This window comes from Egretta garzetta, unplaced genomic scaffold (genome assembly GCF_000687185.1).
Source record: "Egretta garzetta isolate BGI_Z169 unplaced genomic scaffold, ASM68718v1 scaffold299, whole genome shotgun sequence".
Lineage (NCBI taxonomy): Eukaryota > Metazoa > Chordata > Aves > Pelecaniformes > Ardeidae > Egretta > Egretta garzetta.
The window spans coordinates 811,555-836,258 of record NW_009260696.1 but is presented as its reverse complement, the minus strand read 5'-3'; the positions used below and the strand labels follow the sequence as shown (position 1 = coordinate 836,258).

The following is a 24,704-nucleotide window of genomic DNA, read 5'->3' as shown; positions in this document are numbered from 1 at the left end:
GAAGTCTGATTCCCTGAGTATATGGGGAACAGCAGCAATACAACTCCTTTAAAAAAAAAAAAGTTTAAAACTGCCTGACTTTCTAAAGAAAGCAGGTGGTTTAAGGAGATGCCTTATTTATAATTCATATGATGTGTATAAACCCATACCTTCATTTAGTTTAAACCCTTGCTGGATATAGACTCATGTAAATAAATAGAAGCCAGATATAGTGGACTCTGAGAAAATAAATCTTTTCTGAACTGATTTTAACCAAGGCTAAAGAAAACCTCTGCATCAGCACTCCTTTGCTTGCTTAGTGTAAGTGAGCTATTAAATGGAATATGCTTGGTTTGAACTGAATGTCTTACCTTTATAGTAGTTGTAAAATCATCACCAAAGTTTTGAAGCTTTACGTTGCTATGGTCTTTCTGAATGCTTCTTGGCAATGTTTGAAATAACAACCTTGCTCAGCACTTGCATTTTCTTCACCCTGGTCTTATAGTCAACTGAACACCAGCTCTTTTTTTTATTATTATTTTGGCTTCTAAGCCACAGGATTATATTGATCTGCTTTTGAACTCTCGATTTCTCCAGGAAGTTGTGTGACTTTGTTTAAAAATAGAGTAAAACATGTTGGTTGGTTAACTAGAGCTGAAAATTGCAGCGTACAGGTGTCTTCCTATGGTCTGTAATGCTAAGCTTAATGACTGACTCAGCAGCAGCAAACTTGTTGAAAGAAAATGGCTCTGACCATAACCTCATGCAGTCTGAAAGCTTCTTCTCTGGGACCACAGAAGCTGCCTCTGGGCATTTGAGTGTTTTCTGCTTCATATTCAGTGCCTAGAATTGCTGGCTGTAAATCCCTGCCTGGGTCTTTGAGCCTTTCAGAAGTGAGTGGGTGGATTCTACAATAGCAGGGTGCTTTTTTCTTTTTTTTCTTCACTGTCTTAAAGCAGACTAACCAATTTCACTTTCTTTTCACAAACATCAGCCTCTCGCTCTTCCCCCACTGACCCAAGTTCCTCTGTTCCTTGTATGCAAGCCAAGTAGTTTAGGGACAAAAGCTTCATTGTATGTTTGGCTACATTGTCACGTCTATGTCCTCCTTTTTTAACTACTAGAATAGGAATTCCTTTGTAATCAGTATGTGATTCTTCTCTCTTCTCCCTTGCCCTCATTATCCCACCCCATTTTCTGTCTGTATGCTAGAAAGGAATACATTTATCATGTGTCTCAATGTCCTGTAACATTTGTTCTTTTGAGGTTGCTTGTGGTAGTTTGAGCAACTGGGTGTTAATTCTTCTTTGCCAGCAGGTGGAGACAAATTCTATTTTGAATGGCTTCCTTGGAGAAGGGACCTTGGGACTTCAATTATGATTTAGCTGAAAGGGTGGAAGCTGCTTCAGTTTGAGCCTCATAACAAGTATTTGGGTATACTTGGGAGTTCAGGTGCATCTATAATAATCTGCAAGCTTTTTTGCACCCATAAATGATGTTTCCTTTTGTGTCATAAATCATGGAGACTAAGGTCAACAGGAATTGCTTTTGTCAGATGATTTTCGTTTTGCTGGCGTGTTTTTATTCCTTCCTGGTCTCTCTAGTGGGAGAATGTGAGAAGCCATTCACTTCTGGTTTAATGTGTCCAGAACAAACAAAATCTGAAGCAAGGTTAGCTACTTATTTGACTCCTTGTGGCTTGGCATGCTTCATGTCATCATGAGTAAAGATGGGACAAACAGGGCTTGTCAGGCAAGAAAACAATACTTTTGTCATGATCAGAACAGATATATATTGTGTGCTAGCACTGTTACAGAGCTTAAGCTAACAATGAGCAGATCTGCCAAGGCTGTCATCTGGCTTCATCGATTCTTAAAGCAAAATTGACATCAGGTTTTTTGAACATGTACAATGTTTTTTGATTTATTTTTTTTTTTAAATCTCCATCCAAACTACTCTTTGTCAAAGCAGTATCGATATTTGAATGATTGTTTCTGCTTCCCTTCAAAATACCAAGTCTTTCTAGCATGTAACGTATATATTTCAAGAGTTCTCGAACTTCTCCTGTGGTATGAGTCATTCTCATCTGTTCAGGATTGATGGGGCTATTTACTCTGAACTCCAAAGCCTATTTGCAGTTAAAGCAAGTTATTCACACGCAGCCAGACTAGCTTATGACTTGTGCTTACAGATACTCACCCTTCTTGACAGAGAAAAGAGCATGGCCACCCAAGGAGGCTGCAGAAGTCATCTGTTTTAATGCAATTATTCTTAACATATAGAATATATTAATGATCCATCACTAGAGTATCAATTTAATTGTTGTTATTGATGTGTTGTTATTGATGTTCACTGCACTGTTGAAATATTTCTAATATTTTAATAACTCATTTTAAAAGAAAACAAAACGTCAGCATTAATGGGAAGTAGTGGTCCCTGAGAGGGAAGTAAGGGGCTTGCAAATATAGACAAAAACTTACTACTGTGTCCATAGCTATTTTTAGATCTCTGCAGAGGGAATTGTATGGAACACTTCCAGTAATACTTCAAATACTAAAAGCCTCTGAAGCCTTGGATGTGGGAAGACTCTGGAAAATGTTTAAAAGACTGGGTTTTTTATATTGATTCACCATTCTTTGGGTGTCTTGAGGTGTGAGGGTTTGGGGATATTTGTAATGGGACACAGAGTCACTCCCCTATGAATTAACTGTTTTTTTCCTCCAAGCAGACACTTGAAATAAATCAAAGTGGTTAAATTATGCCTGCCAGAACAGATAGTGTGCTGGAAATACTGCACAGTGAACAGCCTGCTCCTTGTGTTTGTATAGCTTTGTTGCTGCATCCTCCTTATGCAAGGAGCTGATGGCTTCAAAGCCTTGTAGGCAGCCAGCTGTGTGGTTTTGGTGGTATGGAGGTGAGGCACTGGTCATTCCCACAGATGCTGGATACAGAGTGGACAAACTGTTGCTTAAATGGCTTTGTTTTGGTACAGAAATACTAGGTATGGCAGTAATGTAAGATGATCAGGAGTTAGGCTGTATACCAGCTGCTGTAGCATATGGAGGTTATGTGGCAGCATTTGACTGCCTCTGTAAGCCAAGTGAATTGAGAAGTTGGGCAGCAAAGCAAAGTACTGACTTGACGTGAGGAGTAAGTGACTGTTGAAGTGTCATCTTAAATGAAGTCTACAGGACTAGGCTCTATTTTGTCAGAATTCTTCAGTATACTTAAGTAGAGATTTCTTGAACTGATTGTTTTTCTTTAAGATGCAAGGGCAGAGTAGAGTTAGCCTTAAAAGCACATTTCTAAGCACTTTACTCTTCTTTCAGCATATCTGCCCCAGCACCGAAATGCAGCACTACTAGTGCCTGGTATCGACATACTGCACTTGCTAATGTGCTTCCTCTTGAGGAAATGCCGAGTGTCAAATCAACTCCAGCTTATACAGTTGGCCATAACACAAAAATGAGCTCTTCTTTTTGCGAAGTACAGTCTGAATATGAGCTTACACAAGAGGCTATGAATGTTGCTTATTCTGTAAGGATGATTTCCCCCCACTCCCCCACCCGAGCTGTGAAACTCACGCATTTCATCAGGGAAATCCACTGGGGCTTGACCAATGCTGGTGAGGTGTACAAAGGAAATAGCCACATGGTTCAAAGTGCCAGCATGGGAAATCTTGTTACCATTTAATACACGTAATTGGGACTAGGCAGCAACTCTTTGCCAAATTACTTACGAGCTTTGCTTGGGTGTTTCTGGGTTGCAGAATTCCTGTGAAACTAAATTATTGCTGGGAAAGTGATGTAGATCTGGATGGGACATACCACTCTGACCCAGAATTTTTTTTTTAAAAACAATGCATTGACAGTAGTGCTACAAACCAGAAACTCATGTTTGCTCTTTTGAGCCTTGCTATTTTGTAATTACGCAGTGTTAGTCCTGAAAGTCAAGTACATCTCTATCTAACAATGTTACATGATTATTTTTTTAACACTAATTATGAAGCTGTGGATGGTAAATGGGCCTGTTTGAATTTAGCTATTGCACTTAAGGAATGCTAGTGCTATATAACCTAAGCCTTCCCTTAAATTTACCATTTGTTTGTTGTTATAAAAACAACAGTAATAGTCTACTACAATTTGATTTTGTTATGTTAGAATTCTGAAACAGTGGCTTAATCTGACATAAGATGTCATATTAACTTAAAAGATCGTTAATTTGCAGACCTTATCTATGCAACTTGAATAATATCCTGCTCTGGACTCATACAGCAGTGTGAATTACGGAGATGTTCCTCTTCAGTTATATATTGAAGCAAGGTTTTATGCCAGTATTGTGGCAATTAAATACCAGAGGTCCAGATTTAAATTCTTAATTCTAGTTCTGTCCTCTAATCCCAAGACTTCAAAAATTTACGGTCAAGTTATAGAGTTTGACTCATCTTGTACAGCAAAAGAAGTTAATTGATTAAGTGTAATACTGCAAAGCATTGTGGCTGGTCTGTAGTAGGAGAGATTAGCAGTTGGACTCCCTGTCTTCTAATCCTGTCTCTAAGACCAAATAGGAAATTTTTCTTAGATCAAAGTCTTGAGTAAGAACACTCAAACAAAAGTGGCATTTTGTTAAAGGAGGTGAGAGTTATTGAGTTACAGTTTGGGTTTTACTAAAAACTGAGAGGTAACATAAAGCAAATTGCAGCTGGAAACCAATCTTTGGACAAAATTCTGTGGATGTTGCCTAATACTGTATATGTTGTCCATTTGCATCCACGGAAGTTAGATGCTCAGTCTCCTATTGTATTTGCAGTATTCTAAAACTAAATGCTTAAATGAGTTATCTTAGTGAGCCTGCTGCCACCAGAACTCCTTGAGCAGCATGGTGTTTGGCTGTACCAGTGCTAGTGTGTCTTGACAGTCACTGAGGTTCCAATTCAGGATGAAGCTGGAGCAGGAGGCAGAGTTGAGGATGCCTTCGTAACACATTGTCTGTCACCTATACCAAGGAATGCTTCACTTGATAATCTCAATTTTGCTTTAAGTGCCACTGAGGAAGAAGTGAGAAGAATTTGCATTTAAAGTAGGCTGGATTCAAAACCATTTAAAGACTTAAAGGTCATAAATCACTTTACACTGCAAATCACTTTGAACTCTAGCAAAATCTGCTTGAGCAATATCTTTTCTCAGTGAGAGAAGCCATTCTCTCAAGCAGGACCATCCATAGGAAGCTGTGATGGGTAAAACTGTTATTAGCTGTTCTTAAATACTTTCTGCTATTGGAGGGAAATTACAAGAACCAGAAAGGTCATGAATTATGACCTTTTCAAAGCAGTGCAAATGGAAAAGTGTTAGAGAATAGCAATCTGTTACAGTACCTACCTGAAGTCTCAACCAAAGATAAAAGCCCTCTGTACTAAATACTCTGTGGAAAAATAAAAGGATATCTGCTGTGTATTGCTCCTGGCCTTAGGTTATGACAAAATGCAACAGCTGGATGAAATGTAGCCTGCACGGAATTGGGAGGATAAGTTGGAAAGTAATGAGCAGATCATACATAATAAATAAGTGGATAACAAGAAATTGATATGCCTACCATATGGGAACTGAGACAGAGGCTGAATAAAGAGAGCTGTGCTACTGGCTGTTCTAGTACTCTGTATAGTGAATTCCCGGCACTCTACACTTTTTCCTTTTTTTATTTAAAGATCAAAAACCTAGGGCAAAATCACCTCTGAAGTCTGTTAAATGTGCAGTGCATTTATGCACTTCATTAATGCCCTGCTATTTGTGGATACCAAAAGGTTGAAATTCAGACTTTGTATGGTCTTACTTTTTAACTTCTAGGTTCTTGGAGGTAGATTAAAAAAATCTTATATTTTTATGATACTGTCTAAGGCTGCCTGTAGGAGTTTTTGCTTTTGGCTCTTGGATGACAATAAATCTTGACTGTATTTTTGGTGTGGTTAAGGTGAACGAGAGGAACAACTTCATAGATACATCTCTCATGTTGAAAATTCATTGTGACAATTTGCATTTTGCCTAATGATTGCTGTTTTTCTGGTTAAAAGGTTTCTTTTTACTTGTGTATTTTATTAAGAACAAACTTTTTTGTCTTTACCTCTGAGCTCTTGAGCCCATTAGAGAACTGGGTGTCCCAGAAGAGTTACAGAATAAATACTGTACTCATCCTTGCCTCTGTATGCGTGTGGTGGCAGTTACAATTTGAAGTCCTACCTTCAGCAACAGAACTGAAACACAAAATCTTATGTTCTTAGACTGAAAAAGTCCTTTTGGCTCCCAACTCTTGAGAATAAATGCCACCCTGCTTCTGGAAAGAAGCTTTAATTTTAGTATGCATAAAATAATTACAAAAAATACTCAGTATGTCTGTCTTTGCAGAATTATTGTTCTAAGCCCTAATTAGTGCTACTCTAAGTCTTGCAGGACTGTATTGAATATAAGGATTTGTTCAGAGCAAGTACAGCTGTAATTAATCTTTGCATTCCCATCAAGAAATGCTGGCACATGCTGTGAGAAACAAGGAAGGAAACTTTCAGTTCAGGCTTTCTGAGCCAGTACCCAACTGCAGCTAAAAACCACTGGAGTAATCTCTTTATCCCTTCCTAGTGTGCAGGAAAGTTCTGGGCAGAGACAAACACAACCCAGTGAGCAGCCTTTAGCTTTTGATTATGCTGTTTAATTTCCATATTCAGAAAGTTTCTAATGGATCTCAATAATTCAAGAAACTTCAAAAATTGGCAACTAGTATCTCAGTAGAGATTTGCAGTAATAAGAATGTGTTCCAGAAATCTGAGCAAGTTAAGTGCATTTAAAGGCGCTCCCTTTGTATGACTAAGGGAATCTAATGAACAGTTCCTACTGAAATTTGGTTGAAACAGGAGAGAGCTCATATATTAAGTAATGAGCATATGCATAGGTTAAAACTTTCATAGCACTTGAGGACAACTTTATTCTAGTTACAACAAAATACCTGCATTATGCAGAGACATATATGTTAATATTTACCTGTCTACAATGAAGTCTAAAAACAATCAAAGAACATTGTTTCTAGTGGAAGGGCTCCACTTGTCAGACTGGTTTCAACCCTTCAGTCTCAGATACAGCCAAAATGGAGACTCTTACATTTGTATTCCGCTGATACAGGCTTTTGAAGTTTTTGGTATATTAAAGCTACGTGCACTTTTTCAAGCTCTGACAAGGACTGGTGTGGCTGTGTAGAAGGAGAGGGCTCCTGCTGCATTCTGTGCACTGTGTTATCGGTTTTCTGACCCCTTGGCTGTTTTCAGGAAATTAGGTGGAAAAAAAGGCACTGCAGAAGAAGAGGTGAATGGTTTTGTTAAGCCCATCTCCCTGACATGGCTTGCTCTGTGCTCGGAAAAGCAGTGCTGACAATGCACTTCAGAAAGTTCCAGTTTTACAAGTCAGCCTTTTGCACCTCATTTGTATGTTCTCTGTAGTAATTCAGCTTTCTTTCTTACTGGTACTGGACCTTGTCCTCTCCACCTAGAAATCAGGAAAGCAAGCAAGGGTGATCTCTGCATCTTTCCAGGTTCTCTAAAACGTTCCCTTGAGGAAAAAGTTAGAAGTTAAGGCTTGGATTTTTCAAAGGGGCCACTGAATTTAATAGGATAATGGGTAATGAATGCTTTTGGATGTTCCTGAATATCCCAGTTTGTAATTAGCTATGTATGATTGAGAACAAGTAACAAGCACAGAGGAACAAATATGCAAAATATTAAAAACTAGCTGTGTTTTTATGAGGAAGTCATACTGGCATATCTCCTGGATTTTTATACTTGAAAGAGAACAGATATTAGAAGTTGTTCTTAACTTGTCATACTGACAGTGAATTAATTACGTTTAATGAGCCTATGTCCTTTGAAAGATAGGACCTGGCAGAAAGCTGAAAAGGAAAATGCAGGTAGGATAGGGAGCGATAACTCGCTCAGTTGGCTATGTTGTATTCTTGCTAGCTATCCAAGTCTTGATCCTTTTGCAATGATTTCTTGAAAAGATTGTAGTTTTCTTCTGTTATCTTCTCCTGCTCCTTAACAAGTCTGCTCTGCCTTAAAACATCGAGTGTTGTATTCAGTGTGTTGTGCAAGGATAGAACTTAACTTGAGCTGTAGTTCTGTGATAGAGTAATCACAGTGAGCAATAGGAAATGGTGGTTTCTGCTATACTCTTGCTTATGTTGGCACAACTGTTTTTTTGGAAGCTCTGCTGTAAGTTGGGAAGCTCATCTGAGGCAGAGTGCAACCCTGTGACTGACTGTAAGCACAGCTGAGACAGTGACATGCTGTGGTGTTGGTGAAGGAACAAGCAGCTGCCATTGCAAGCGAACACGAGTCACCTTAACCTGGTGCTTGCCAAGGAAAGATGGCAGTGTCTTTATCTTGTTGATCCTTTACCCTAGCAATGGTTCCTTTCCTTCCTCAATCTTTCCTGATGCTAAAATAAGATGCTTGTACCTCGAGGATGCAGTTACCTTTTAAAATGTTTGTGTTCCAAGTTACCAGAGTATCTGAAGTGTTTGCAGACTGATCACAGGTATTAAGTGTAGAGAAGGAGGTCATGAGCGGAGGGAAGGAAGAGACACAGTATTTGACTTCTGAGCTTATGTGAAATGGTAGCTTTGCAACAGTGGAGGTGTTTATCGATTAGATGACTTAAGGATGCATCTGAATGTGATACTGTTCCAGAAAATCTCTTGAGGTTCCACAAAGTGACCAGCTGATAATTGAACACTAATGGAAGGAGCAGAGCTGTTGTCTTCTCAAAGGAGAAGAGTAAGGTTAGCTCAACACTGCTTCTCCTTTTTCTGAACTTGCCCTAGCTGAGAAGGCTTTCTATTACAAAGGCCGAAGGCGGCATGGTCTCTACCTTCTCATTAGTTTGCAGCTATACATAAAGCAGCTCTGTGGAGTAAACCTATTTTGCTCTATTATTGACTTAGTATTTGGGGGAGGGGAGGAATACTTCTTGGAAACATCATGCAAGATTTTCTGTTTGAGAAAGTGGAAAACATGTTGCTCTGAGAAGTAATTTATTGACACCTTTCAAATGTCTCCTCTGTATACAACACAAACTCCTGCAGTTCAGACTGTGGCAGACTTGTGCTTCACTTGGCTTTATTCCTGAACAAACTGTTGGTGTTTGTCCTTAGAAGGTCTGCTCTCCACCCCGCCCCCAAAGCCTCTTAATTTGACTTGCTTTCCTTGATACTCACTTAATTCTACTTTGGAAAACTCAGTAAAATCTCAAACTTAAAAAATAGTGGTTCATTGATGGAACTCTCTCCCATTTAATTACACTTCTGAATTCTGCATATTTAACACTGTGATCCATCTAGTTTCAGTCTGGTCATAATGATGTTAGATGTGGGCAGGAGGCAAAAGAACCACCTACTATATCCTCTTTCTCTGTCTTCTTTCTCCCAGTCCAGTACTTGCATTCTAGGTTGCAAGGAGTTCAGATGGCTGTCCGCGTGGCTGGACTGTTTCCTTCTCTGCAGTTCAGTAGGATGTTACCAGGGCTTTAATTAAGGTGGTTTTTTATAGGCTAGTCAGCTCAACAGCTTCTAGAAGATTGTTAAACCTACTTCAGTTTCCACTGTGGCTTGATTAATTTACAGGTGTAGATGAGGCCTGAAGGATGGAAGCTAAGTCACTTACTTCATCTTTAATTTTGTTTTCAGATGCTTATAGTGCTTAAATTGTATGAAGCAGATGCACATGAGGGTGAATAAAAATGAAGCTTTCTGTTTGATACAAGACTTCAACATTACTTGTGGGCTTTTTACCTCCATGGTATGTCATTTCTAATAAGCCTGAGCTTCAAGATAATAGCTTTACAGTGATTGAGGACTGTGTCAAAGGAGTCTGTTGTAGATGCACATGAAACTAGGATGGAGTTGCACATTAATACAGCTGTTGTTCGTGCAGTTACCAACCCCATGTGAGTCTTTGCGCAGGGATGCTTGAGCCTTTAGTGCATCAGTACCTGAACAGCTTTAATTTTCATCTCTGGTAAATCCATTCCAATTTTGGTTTCATAAGTGGAAGTAATGATGGTGAGTTGTGTTGTAAGATGGGTTGAAGTGAAAAATGCAGGAAAAGCAATCCTGAATGCTTCGAAAGAGAACGAATTCTGAAATGGAAGTAAAAGAAGTTTAGGTTCCTGGAAATCTTCATACTGAAGTGTCAGTAGTGCTAAGGTTTAAGTGCAGATTTGGAAGAACTTCCCCTTCTCCTCATGCCAAAACAATCTTCAGTAGGGGAAAAAATATTTTAAATAACTGATATGTCGTGACTGGATGTAAATACATAAAAAGTGTTTTGAGATAATGACTATTAATCAGATGACAGAGAAAACATGACTTGATTGTGAATGGAAACTGAAGTTTATTTCAGATGACCAAAGGTTGGTTGAGGTTCGCTATCACTCATCTGCTGGACTCAACATGTGATGCTGTCACTAGCACTGGAGCAGGAGAGATGAGGTTATAGGGAGGGCAGTAACTTCTTGGGTGAAACGCTCTCTCACAGACCCAAAGTATGGCTGTGAACTAATGAAATAAACCTTCTTGGCATATGACATGAGACAACTTGATCACTGGTGATCTAGGGGATTTACAGGTGCATGTAAAGGTCAGACTTTGTAGAAGGCAATATCGATCTCAGTTTAAGTGGGGGAACACGAGATGGTGAGTAGCTTCTCGGTGCTGAGAGCAAGCTACTATATGTTGTGAAATTCTACTGATTTGAGAAGTCACTGGAAAAACAAGCATAGTAACAGCTGGCAAAAATGGTGCCCTTCGTAGTTCAAAGATGGTCAGTCTCCCAGAATTAACAAATACCAAGCTATTACTGAAAAAGGAGAAGTTTATTTTTTACTAGGGAAAATTATTCTTTTGAAAATCAGACATGGAAACTGGCTTGAGGAATCCCTCAGACTTGCAAGCCTTGTTCTCTGCAGTTGACCCTGCTGAGTGCTGAGGTAATGGGCATGGTGAAGAACTTCAGAGTAATGTAAGCAAGGTGGAATTTTTTTTTCTGCACTCTATTGCCTACACAGTTGTATTATAGGAATCACTGTTAAATAGCACACCTGAGTGCAACTAAGATTTAAATTGCATTTTGCCTCAGTCAGATTTCTGTCTAAAACCTAGCTTTCTGAATCCTGCAAGACCGTCATTTTAGTCTACATCATATCTAAAAATATCTTGGCTGTGTACATACAGACAAAATCAGAAAATCTTTTATAAAAGAAATTTTTAATAAATGGGAGGGTTAAATGACTCCTTCCAATCCTTATAGTCACCATTTAACAAAGGCATAGACAAATGTCAGTAAAACATGTCTGAGCTGATGTTGCCACAGAAAGTGGAGCATTAGGCCACTCCGCAACAAATGCTTTGATGTATAAGTGGAGTAGGAAGCATTGTTCTGCAAGATACTCAAGGTTATGTCTGTTGCAAATGCATTCAAGTTGCTTAGCTTTCCAGCTGGCCACCTGCCATGGAAAAGTCCAAGCTCAACATTCTCTCATGGCTGGTGTTAGCTGTTTTTTCAGGCCACAAGATCTGAGATATTTATTTCCCGTCCCTTGATCTGATAAGATTTGAAAGGGAAACTCACTGGTAAACTTGTGATTTAGTCTTGATCAGATAGTCAGCACTGCTGACTAGATTAATTCATAACGTAATTTTTTTGTCAATGTCTATTCTAGTTCTGCAGATACCTTCTGTAAACAAAGCAAGCTTCAGGTTTGCATACTCAGCTGCTGAAAACAAAGCATGGGACTAGGGTCATCAATAACGTGATTGTTCTTGGTGATTTGTAAAAACATCCAGTTGCTTCTAAACTCTGATATGTTAGTTGGAAATGCCCATTTTTGCATGGCGGCTGCCCACTGAGAATAAATGGGTTAATTTGCTAGTGACTGGGCAGAGTCTTGGATCCACCCCTCCATGTACAGCTCAGGACTTTCTTTTAACTGTGGCAAGGTTGTTGCTTTCAGCTGCCTTCTCTCGTGCATTTTAGCTGACTGTGCTTGGAATGAGAAGTTGAGCTGGTGTGCGCTAGTTCAACTTCACGGAGAACCTCCTGTGTTCGAGATGAAAGGGTTCTGGCAGCAATTTCAGACAATGTATTCACTTAGACAGTTGGCAGGGAAACAGGAAGGAATCCTTTCATGGGATGCTTATGACTAGGTCTGTCGTCCTCTCGTGCCAGGATGAATGTGTGTGAGCTGGGCATGCTGCTGATGTTGGATACAGGAATTGGACTTTTTTTGGTTTAAACATAACCGTGATTCTTCCACATGAATTGGGTATATATCCCTTCACATCTACTCCTTGAATCTTGCTAGCTGCTAGCCAGTGAAGGCTAGGAAATGCTAAATCACTGTAGCTAACGTGCAAGTCTGTCTGATTAAGGATTTTTCTAGAATGTAAAAAAAATTTAACCCTTTAGTATTGCGCTGTTCATCTTTGTGTTTTGTTTGTGGCCAGTACTGTTTTCTGTGCTGTTTGCACCTGCTTTTCTTCCAGTCATTGCAAATCTGTGAAGCAGAAATAGCAGTGATGAAGAGGCAGTAAGTAGGAGTAAAATCAAAATTACAGGGATTTCTGTTAACGTTTCTTGAAGCTTATAGTGTAGGATGAGCCTGCCTTAGTCTCTTAACAGAAAATTCCTTTCCTCCGTGAGGCACTGTTGCTAGTGTTAGTATTTGAGAACAAAAGGACAGAATGTTAACATAGTATCAAGCGTAATTTATCCCCTCTGCATCCTGTTGATGTAGGAACACCTAGAATTTCAGGAAAAAATGTAACTTTTTTTTCTTTGCAGCACTTCTACAAAGAGTTGCTGTATTCAATTGTGGGGAAAATCTAACACGTGCAGGAGTTGCCCTTCACCACAAGAACTCTGCTCCTGTTAAAGAAGGTTTCTTAACTGTAAGGCTAGAATTTCGCTCAGTCACAGGGATCCACAAATCTTATCACTGGTGTGGGAGCTCAGATTAGCCTAGACTTTTTTGGAAGAAAGAAATAAATAGGTATCACCTTTGTTTTTTTTAATCCATGTGCTGTAAAGCATACACTTTGGCCGGTGTGTCATGTAGGGTCAGTTTATAGAAAGCCATCTTGGCTTGGACAAGGAGATTTTTGCATTGCCTGTTTGTACTGAGCTGACAAAGAATGAATTTTTAAAAATATTTTCCAACTTTAACATCTGATACCTACACTGTATGACTAGGCAGTAGAAAGAAGAGATCTTCTAGAAGCAGTTTGGAACTAAATGGTACTTTTTGTAGTTGGTATGTTTGTAGGGTACAGATAGCAAGCAACTTGGATAAGCACTGGAGTTGCTGGATGGGAGCCAGTAGCTCAGTCTCTTGTTAAGGAGGAAGTTAAATAACACTAGAGAGATTTGATAGGTAGAATTCTGTATGGCTAAAATACAAAGAAGTCTCTGCCTTGCAACTGGTGATTGAATGAAAAATTAATGTTTGTCTTGTGTCAATAAATTTCAGTGCCCAGACAGGATACAGACTATCTGTAGAACAGAATTGTGGTGTGGAATGGGCATCAGCAAATCGGGGGAATTTAGGTTACTTCAGCATCCTTCTGAGCGAATTCTTAACAAGCACAGACTTGCTTCTCTTCTTGGAAAATAATACTTAATTCATCAGTTGTCACAGAGAAGAGAACACACTTTTGGCTGGAGTAAATCCATGCCCTGTTACCAGAGAGGCTGAATAGAAGTGCAGATTTAGAAATAATCTGTTGGAAGAGCCTGCAGGTTTTGGGAGGGGGAGTTGTTTGTTTATAGTTGCCCCTCATGAGAATTTTAACCCTGGGTCTTCAGGGTTTGTAAAAGACTAGACTTCCATTGGACAAAAGCAGGGTGTGGAACCTGGAGCTGTGTCTATGTGCTCACTTCCAAAGGATATATGTATTATGGTGGCAGGATGGTAACCTGCTTCTTGTGGCCAGTAGGTCTTGCTAAGAAAAGCATTTGGGGCTCTAATCTCAGTACCTAAAAACTTGGCTGATCTAATGTCTCTGACATTCTCAAATGCTAGTCTCCTGGTTGTTTTATCCCACTTCTGTGCTCGTAACCTTGCTCTTTACTTGGGCCTCTGCTTTGGATATCTTGTTTTTATAAAACATCTGGAATTGTAACATTCGAACCCCTTACAATCAACAGGTGATTGACATCCCAGGAAACTTGGAAAAAATGAGGTCTCGGTATTTATCGGAAAAACTATGATTTCACTTGCAAGTTAGCATTGACAGTAGCGTTAGCATCATGTTCTGTCAGTATGTGTCTCTGGCAGTCGTAATGGAACAGGCCAACTTTGGATGAAATTATGCGTGAATGTTTTAAGTCCATCCCATTTGTGTATCTGAGATCTCGGAGGTTAAAGGCTGGGAGGTTCCCGAACTTCTGTATGGGCTCTCCTGGATTTCCTCAATTTCTCAGTGCTGCTGCTGAAGGTTTTGCAGCTCCTGAATGGAGGGTGGGATACAAACACCACTGTCCTTTTATTTGGGTTACTGTCACTTTTGCCTTGAAGATTCAGCTGCAGTTTGTGGTAGTTACTTACAGTGTGTGCTTGTCCATGTGTTTTGTGAATTTGTGGGAAACTTGTTAGACCTGTATTAGATGCTTCCTTCAAGTACAACATTTCCTTCCTATGTGGTTTAATTCGTCATCTGAAACAAGCTAAGACGGACAGGTCTACCTTAAATTGTGCACTCTAAATTTAGCAGCTAGAGCCAGAATGATCAGGAAGGGCTAAATTAATATTATGTCAAAAAGGCCTTGGGACAAGGAAAGGAAAAAAGCCAATTTGGAACAGAGGGTCCCTTTTCAAGTCCTAGTTCAGAGCAAAATTTAGAGGAACTGCTTTTCAGAAGGAAAAGTTTGAAATGAGCCTGTATTTTAGGGAACTGGACAATAGGATATTTCACTGTCATTTGTGATCTGACCAACTGCCACTTCGAATAACTGGCTGAGGGTTAAAGTGACAAATTCATAACTTCTAGCGTTGCAGAACATTTCTTATTACTGAGTTTCTGTGGGTGTTTTAAAGCAATCTACATACGATCTGTTGTGCATTTATTTTCGTGAAATGAATACTGCTTGGGAACTCTACCCAAGTGTGTTCTGCTTGCTTTTTGCAATGAGGCTATCAACGGCAAAGGAAGCAATGCCAGATTAGTTGTAATATTTCTTTAGGGAGATTTCTTATGTGCTATGAACCTAGCCTGCAGGGACAGAGATGTTAAATTCAATTAGTTCTTTTCATGGTAACTTATTTGGCGCTAATGTTAAGATGACATTCATATAGTAAGAAATATTTATTCTATTTTATTCTATATATTCTTAATTTTGTATCTTTTGCCCCTTGAGAATGCTGTGTTCAAAATAATCTAGGATACAAAAGAGCTTTAGAGCACTATTACAGGGAGTAAGAATATATGTTTACATGTTACCTTTTCTCCCTTTCTTCACCACCAATCAGTTTTTTAAGCAAATAATACCATTTTCTCTGGCTTCACTAAACTTCATATTGCAGATAGGGCAGTTTAATAAAATAATAATTAAAAATAAAAAATCCAATAGTGATGCTGCATTGTGGAACTTGTGGGCTCATTTTAGGCCTTCTGTTTGTGTTTCTTCATTCCCTCAGTTCCCAGATGTGCAGTGACTCATCCTACTGAACAATGGGAACAGCATCTCTTACTCCTTCACTTGGTCCCAGTTGGCAAAACTGTTACTCAGAGGATATGTATTGCAGAGGGAGAAAAGATTAGCAGTGAGAGAATGAATCATCCAAGCGTTTGTGGTAACTCTTATATGGTGAGCAAGAAGTTAAGGAAGACTTATGGTCTATACTGTGCTCTTGTGTACTAAAAAGGAGTATCTGAATTACGTAAAATTCATAACTCAGAGGTCATTCTGCCCCCTGGCCCCAGAAAACACAGGGCATGGATGGGAGACAGCATTTTGACATCTTGACTGATTATCAAGGAGAGGGGAAGAAAAAAAAAAAAGCTGGCTGGTTTGTATCAACAGTAACATAGATGATTGTCATCTCAGACTTTCTTGATACAACTTTCAAAATGTGAAATATACTGTCTGTTAAAAAGAATAAATGTCAGTACAGATCTGCTTAAGTGATGCATTCTGCTGTGACTGTGACAGAATGGTGCTTTGTGTCCAAGTACCACATGGGTTGAACTGAAATGACGTCTTTCAGTTTTTAAGAATATTTATGAATATTGTTAGAGTCTTTTTTTTTTTTTAAAGGAAATAGTCTATCAACAGGGAAACACAAGCAGATTTGAGTCTTTTCAAATCTGAAAAGACAGAAGCTCAAGAATCTATGAATGTAGTTGATCTGGGGAAGTTTCTTGAGCTGCCATGGCTTTTCTTGACACACCAGCCTGTAAAACATTGACACATCTGACCTGGACCCCTTTTTTTTGTTTGTTTTTTACGTGATCACACCATGATGTGGTTATCTTTAGGTATTTAAATATAGTATAATTAGTATAAATAGCTTTGGCTTCCATTTCTATTTTGCTGCTTGCAAGCATAGTTCAAAATAGATTGCCATGTTTGAAAGACAATTTTTTCACTAGAACTATTAAGACTGAAGTCTTCAATCTGCATAAAGATATTTTTAGTATCTGATGAATCGGTTGCAAATATTAGCTGCCACTTCTATAAGATGTCATGCTAGTACACCAGGAATAACTGGCTAAGATCTGGAAAAGGAGAGCATTTGAAGTGCTGAGCCAGCTTTTGAATGTAGTTGAGTGGCTAGCTGACTTCAGGGAAACTTGAAGATTTGCACTGAAAAAGCCAAACCAGCTTGTATATGGCCAGTGTCTTCAAGAGAAAAAAATAGTTCAACATTAGAGGGGCAGCTGATACTTTCTGGTTTTGATACTAATTTGCCTTGAATGGAAAACGTACCTTGATGAACAATTCAAACTCTTTTTGTGTGGTTTTTTCTATACATACATGTGTGTGTATATATACACACACACACAAAAGTATGTTTGTATGTGTGTATAATACCCAAAGCATGAGATGGCTTTGCATAAATAATACTTCATTGATGGAATTCAAGATTGCATTTGAGTGCAGCTTGATAGAAAGCTAAATGAACTTAACTTCTAGATCTAATTAATGTTGCTATTTATTTCCCCTGGATGACAAGGAAAAAATGAAAAGCTAAATGAATGTTCAGTTAATAAACTTGGTCTGATGAAAAATACTAATAGAAAACAAAAACACTAATACAAAACAATCCTAACACCTGGAGTTTCCATATTTTCCTCATTTAAATAAATTACAAGTTATTCATCAAGATGGTTGGTGCTGTCTGCAGTTGTTCTGTGCTGCCTGCTTGATGAACTTAAATACTCCACATGCTTCCCAGAAGCAACCAACTTTTCTATGAATCAGACTAAGATGTAGAGCGAGGTTATTGAAGTCTTTGGAGCAGGAATTGAATCCACACTTCCATGGGCAACAACACAGGACTTACTCAGGGAACCAACTTTAAAGTAGGGGGGGTTGAGTGTGTGGTGTGGGCTTGGACTGGTTGTTTTGGTGTGGGGTTGTTTTGGGTTGGTTTTTTTTTTTCTCCCTTCAGGTTTGTGTGCTTTCATGTTTTGAGCTTTTAACTTCAAACCCTCTGGAGCTTGTCAGGGATTTGTTGTTTTGACTGGAAACAGATATTTTCACTTAAGCACTGGATGTCTGTGAATTCTGTGCTAGAAGAGCATATTCAGACATCTTCAGATCCGTCAGACTGTGCATACGGTGTTCCCACCTGTTCCAGCAACCTGACTTGGTTACTCAGCTATCCAAGTGTTCTGCAGTTACTGCTTACAATTTCTCAGAAGGAATTTGGCTTAAACAGCTCTTCGTAACATTGCAATTAAGAAACCAGAGAAGTCTAGTTTCCCTAAATCACTGCAGAAATGAACGTGTGTGTTTTTCATAATCAGATTTTCTTACCACCTTATAAATGTGCAAAATGTTAAACTGATTGATGTGTGGGGCAGGAAATGGGGGAGACATGAGCTGTAAATCAGGTAACCTTGCTTGTATGTCCCAGCAGCTTACGTGCGCGCAGCTGTGTCCTGCTCCCAGCGTGGGAGGGTACACGGACAAGGCGAGGACTCTTAAAGCAACTGGGTAGAAAATAGGAACAAGTTGTATCGGAGGTGGCCTGTTTGCAGACTTGTTGCATGTCTAAAGGCATTGTGCAGGACAAAGGACAATAGAGAAGGGGTTTGTGTTTCTTTATAGCTTCAGTGACCTTTTCTTTTTGGGCTGTCCCATCTCCTAAATATGAGTAATGCTGTACAGGAAGACCTTTTCTCTTATTCATGCAGCCTGTGATATCTCTTCTGATCCAACAGAGTGCCAAAAAATACAGGAAATTACTTTCACCTTATGAAAATTCATGATTGTAAGGAAGCTCTTAGAGCAATTGTTCTTTGGAAACTTCCCCCCAAAAGTGCTGGTGATCCACTGTAAGTCTTTTGTGGTACATGGTAGCTTTTTGCAAATATGCATGTTCTTTCTCCTTTATAAAAAAGACACTGCCAGTTTTAAATGTTAGGAAGTCAGTTACAGCTCCTTTCTGTCTGTGCCTTATGTTGAAAGTATGTACTTGTGCAGTACGCTGAATCCTCTGGTCTCCAGTCTAATTCTTCAGAATGAACTGTTGTAGTGGCATCTGTTTACAGTTGTACTGGAGGGGAATAATTTTATTCTGCTGTCTCAGGCCTATGGTGTAGAGGAGAACGTATGGTTTAAGAATTTATATTGCTTTGGAATCTGAGATGATATTTTGAGAATGTTCTCATTCTGAGTTAGTAACTTGGTGAGGGCACTCACTGTCAGTTTGGTCATTACTGGCACGGCCCTGATCTGTGATATATATAATGTATTTTGCTGCCTAAAATTATGAAAAAAGTAGCAGGATTTTCTATTTTATCACTCTTATGACATGGCTACAACTGCAAGACACATCCTAAATGATGAAGAATGCTTTCTTACTGAACAGATCATCTTCATTTCATTGAAGAAATGAAGCGGAAGGGTTTGAAGGAGAATGGGCTTCTGCCAAAGATGGTTTCACTCCAGAAGTAAAGTCTGCATCTATTTGGAAACAATTTTATTACTTCTAAGAAGTATGTGTAGGGCTTCTAGTATCCAGTAATGGGAAGTGGCCCTTGATTTGTGTGTGATACACGAGCAAGCTTATTTAAAAATTAAAAAAAAAAAACCACCACAATCTCTTACATATTTTCACACAAAAATAAATTTTCTTTGTAAGTGTTGCCTATATTGTTCTCAATATAACTGCTAAAGGATTTTGTACAAGATCAGCAAATCTGTTATTAAAACCCTTGAGCCTAGAAGGGAAACTATCTGTAGAAAAGAAAGTCCTTCAGAATGTTCCTTTTTTTTTTTTTTGACAGCAAGTCTAGCTTAAATTGTCACAAATTGTGGGTGACTTAAATCTTTCACTTTTGTAAAGATATGCCAACCAGTCCAGGATATGCTTTTGTTCACTGTTACAAATTTTAAACTCAACACATTGGCTTCTAATAAATGCGTTTCACTTTTACTCCCACCCAGTGTCAGTTAACTGCATTCATCATACAAAGGGAAAAAAATCTAATTCTTCAAGCCCAAGCAAAGGACTGACTTTAATAACACTTCCTTTTCATTGTAAAGATTTACTAGATAGCTTTAGACATTTATTCAGATCTCTACTCAACTTTGATTTTTCTAGAACTAATAGAGAATTGTTTCTGAAGAAATTCTACCTCACCTACGTGTCAGTAGTATATGATGGCAGCTCTATTTCATTATCAGCAGTTTACGTGAATTAAGCTATGCAGGACTCCTATTGTTCCAGCTCCTGAAGCATATCAGGATGTTGTCCAAGCTTCCACATGTGATCTGCTATGTTAGACCTTGGCGTGTGTTGGAAAGTGAAAACGCCGTTGGATTTGCTATCCTAGAAACAAGCTTAGTTCCCGTCTCTTTCCTTCTCCACAGGGTGAATCGGTGAAATACTTCCTGGATAACCTGGATCGGATTGGTCAGCTGGTAAGACATACCTTCCCTTTCTGAACCAAAACAGCTTAAAGAGACAATGGAAGCCTGGGTGTGCTATGATTAATGTTTTTTGATTTGGTTTTGGTGGCTTTTTTATAATAATGCATTAAGTAACTTCAAAGTTCTTTACTCTAGAAATAGTAAACTCCACCCTTATTAAACTGAAGCTTAGTATTTATTCAATTTTTTTTTGACAGACAACAAATATTGTTTATGGACGTTTTATTTATGCACATATTTTCTTTTATCAGTCCTTCTCTGAATCTCATTCACTTTTTGTGATAAACTGATGGCTGGTGCTTCTTAAGGTAGCAGAATGAAAAATTACCAAATAAAAAAAAATTAGTAGCACTTGTAGGATTCAAAATCAGTAATGAAAACATCTGTCAGGAGACTTGGAGGAGAAGGAAGGGAGATGATTTTCTTAAATAGTAACAGTGATAAGCTTCTGAAGAACAGATCTCTACAGCAGTGAGCTGGGCCACAACTTGCAGTAGAATGTGTTGCCGTACTCACTGGTGATGGACTGTAAACCTGGAAGAAGCATTTCCACTAAAGCTTGCAAGATGTCCTTTGTAAGAATACTGAACTGTGAAAAACTAGATTTAAAAAAATATCCTTTCAGTGATGACTTGGAGATCTGCTTTACTGAACGCTATCTAAATGGCAATAACACTTGGCTAAGAATTTCATAATGATAAAACAGACTTCAGCCTGAAGATGGGAGGCCTGAAGGATAAAATGTGAACAAGTGAATTGGTCCTATATTTTTATTCTCGCATGTCCCAGGATCTTCTGTAGCTGTTTACAGATATGTTGAGATAAACAGTCAACAGTCCATTATTTTAAAGTTGAGTATTCATTCTTCACTTGATTACTAAAAAAACATGGCTCTTGTTGATTCCCCCCTTCCCCTGCCCTCCATTGCTTCAGTATTCTGGCATTAGCCAGCATTTTTGAAGGACTCTTTTGACACTTTTCTCTTTTCTTTTACAGAATTATTTCCCCAGCAAACAAGATATTTTGCTGGCTAGAAAAGCCACCAAGGGGATAGTAGAGCATGATTTCATCATTAAAAAAATACCTTTCAAGATGGTGGATGTAGGTGGACAGAGATCTCAGCGTCAAAAGTGGTTCCAGTGCTTTGATGGAATAACTTCAATTTTGTTTATGGTCTCCTCCAGTGAATATGATCAGGTTCTCATGGAAGACAGGCGCACAAATAGACTTGTAGAGTCCATGAATATCTTTGAGACAATAGTCAATAACAAGCTTTTCTTTAATGTTTCTATTATCCTATTCCTCAATAAGATGGATCTTCTTGTAGAGAAAGTAAAGACTGTCAGCATTAAGAAGTATTTCTCGGACTTCAAAGGCGACCCTCACAGGCTAGAAGATGTTCAACGTTATCTCGTGCAGTGCTTTGACAGAAAGAGGAGAAACCGTAGTAAGCCGCTCTTCACTGGTTTAGACACTGAAAACATCCGCTTTGTGTTTCATGCTGTGAAGGACACGATCCTTCAAGAGAATCTGAAGGATATTATGTTGCAGTGAAGGAGAGCAGCCCATGTTCTGTTGAAGTTTGCCAGAGGGTTAGATCAAAGTTTTTATCCTTTCTTTATGGCCCTTGCATGTGGTGTAGGACCCATGCTAATTACTTGGCTCAGGAATGCTGTAAACTAGCCAGTCCAAACAGAGGAGCTATAGGCCGAAGGAGTCAAATGTTGATGTTAGCTACTGAATCATTTTGACTAGAAACACTACTGAAACATGGCCATTGTAGGTTCTGTACCTAGTTTGGAATGCTGAATAACACAACCACCTTCTGCCTTCTTAGAAAAAAGAAATCTCTGACAAACCGTGTATGAAAGACATGTTTTAAATGAATATGCTCATTTTTCAGAGACACTAGTTGTACAAACTGCCTTTTTTGTAGTTTGGAGGTGCTGAATCAATCAGACTAATTAAGTGTAATGAGATTGGCAGCTGTATTGGAGAACATTAATGGAAGTGCTGTTCTTAACCCTTAGGAATACACCCAGATCTTGTGTGCGTGTTCAGCTTTGTCAAGGGTCTGGAATCCGCTTATCAAGGTGGATGCACAGCTCTTGACTGAAGGTTTTGCATGAGTCTTGTGAGGCAAAAGTCTAAAACTGTATAAGGAAACCAGTGTTGGAGTAAAATGGATGGGAAGTTAAGGCCTCGCTGATATGGAGAAGGGTTTATTTTGCACTATGTGTGAAGGGTATTACATCATGGGAAAACTGATGTCCTTGGTGAAGCAGCCTGTGCTAGAGCACCTGACCATGTATCTGGACAGTGGGTGCTCAACTGAGTTATACTTCATGGGAATTCAGCACTGTTCTCACACCCACAGTTGGCAGTATTTGTGAAGGTTCAGTATCTTGTGAGACAGGGCTTTATCTATATTCAAAAGTTTGAAAGCTGATTAAACTCTTAAGCAAAGGTTTTGGTAGTACAGCAGCTGCTTGATTAGTTCCCAACAGCTGACCTTATAGGAAGACCGAGCACCCTAGAGACCCCAGTTTTACAGCTGCACTGATGTGTTTGGACAGCAAGACCTTGCTGTGAAATTAGCCTTTAATTTGTGTCTTAATGGGATCTCTACCCTATACTAATGCACATTGTAATTCTGAGTACAGTCAAGTTTGGAGTTGCCCATTTTAGGCAATGGTTTGTGTGTAAAATTGCAAGAGGCTATGAATAATGTTGACATGAACTGTTAATTTCCTAGCTGTCTCAATCTGTGTAACTATAACTGTCAGGTGCCTTTTTTGTGTGCAGACATATCTGATCTTTTCTACTACAGTGGGGTACATGGACAAACTGAAGATCTGCCTTTTAAATCAGCGTTGTAGTGCTATCCTTTAGGTAACTTTCAAACATAGTTTACTGTGCAATTTTTGTCATAGTTTTTATCCAAGAATAAAACCTGAAGGGCTGTTTGTACCCGTAAAAAAAGTCAGCAGATTCCCTGGAGTTCTTATCCCCTTTGAGACTGTAATGGCATCTCAAAACAAGCAACGTTTTACTTCAGCTGGTAATCCCATGGGAAATGTGGTTGTTGTCCTTTCATGTTAATTTGGATAAAATGTGGAATCTTTCTTCCCCTCTGAAGCTTGCAGATGTTCAAATCAGTATTTTTGTGTAGTTTCCTAATGTAGCAGTCTTTTGGCTTTCTTTGTGCAGGCTTTAGAGTGGAAACGATGTGGCTGTGTCAGTGCTATGTAATGCGCACAGTATCGAGGTAAGAAGCAAGTGAAAAGTTGCAGATGGGAAAATATATCTTAAATTTGAGCAAGCTTAAACAGGAATTAGCTTCCTTGTAACAAGTCTTATTTTTGCCAGGACCAACTCTGCCTTTTAAATATTTATTCATTTTTAACCTTGAAGGGGAGAAGTGTTATGTGATTAATATTCAGATGGGGGGAAACTCTTAAGATTATTACATTTGAAAAGGTAAATGTTTCAACATGAAGTGATGCAAACAAGTTTACTTGTCATATAAGGTTTGTTTCTCTAAGCTTGTTTGGGTGAAGACTAAGACTTCTCAAAGCTTTCAAAGATTTTTGGAGTTCTTGGAGTGGAGTAGTGGTTTCCACTTCACACAAGACACTGGGAAAGAGGAGGCAGTTGTGGGCTGACCTAACTTCAAAGCTGACTTGACTTTATTTCCTAGTTTGCTTTGAGCTTTATTCTTTCACTGAGTTTTCTGGATGGGTTAATATTATGCTTGTTTTCTCAAGTGAGTTAAACATTCCCTTTCAACTGTATTTTTTCTCAAGAATTACCTCAGTTTTATGTCTGAATCTACTGTAGTTTTACCTGGGAAGCATAGCATGGAATTTCCTGTTCTGTTTTTCTCTTCATGCTCATCCATGATTTTGTATCCTTAGTCACGTTATGGATTTAAAACTCTGAACAGAGCTAATAATGCAACTTACATTTTAAGTAACTTAATCTGCACCTGAAAAAGAAATGGCATGAGATATCTCATATTGATCTCTCAAGCAATTTTTTTTTGTATGATAAAGCAGTTTTGCACGCTAAATCAGAGTTTTAGGGAACCAGTTTGATCACCTCAGGCCCATTATGGATAAAATGGGTCTAAGTGTGATACTGCAGACTGGATGAAAATCAGTAGTTTGGCTCTGTGTTCTGTTGAACTTTGATAGTGGTGGTTCACACCAGGAACCCAAGATGGGGAAACTCTTCTTGCAAAAGTCAAGCATTTCTCAAGATTGCAAAGGATCTGGCCCCTGAGTAAAAAGGATTTTTTTTTTTTTTTTTTTGTGTGTGGCATCTTTCTCTGAAAAACACACTCCACTTCTTGCCACAACTGAGGGGTTTTGTGTTTGGGTTGTTTTTTCTTTTCAAGGTAAGTTGCAGTATAATAAAGCCAGAAAATCATGTTATGGTAAATCAGTTAATTACTAAAGCACAACTTAAGTAGGTTGGATTGTCCAAACATCTCGGGAGAGGCTTGGTTGGTTGCTTAGTCCTTTCATAAGAAACA

General features: G+C 38.8%; 1 protein-coding gene across 1 annotated transcript in view; it reads left to right on the top strand.

Annotated features, from left to right (window-relative positions):
- GNA12 (G protein subunit alpha 12) overlaps nucleotides 1–24,420 on the top strand; it is a gene marked incomplete at its 5' end in the record, with an annotated part of 27,007 nt that extends 2,587 nt beyond the window's left edge. Inside the window, 2 exon segments of the mRNA XM_035901368.1 lie at nucleotides 20,108–20,158; nucleotides 21,164–24,420. Coding sequence (XP_035757261.1) covers nucleotides 20,108–20,158; nucleotides 21,164–21,721 — 609 coding nt within the window.
- Nucleotides 24,421–24,704: the final 284 nt, after the last annotated feature.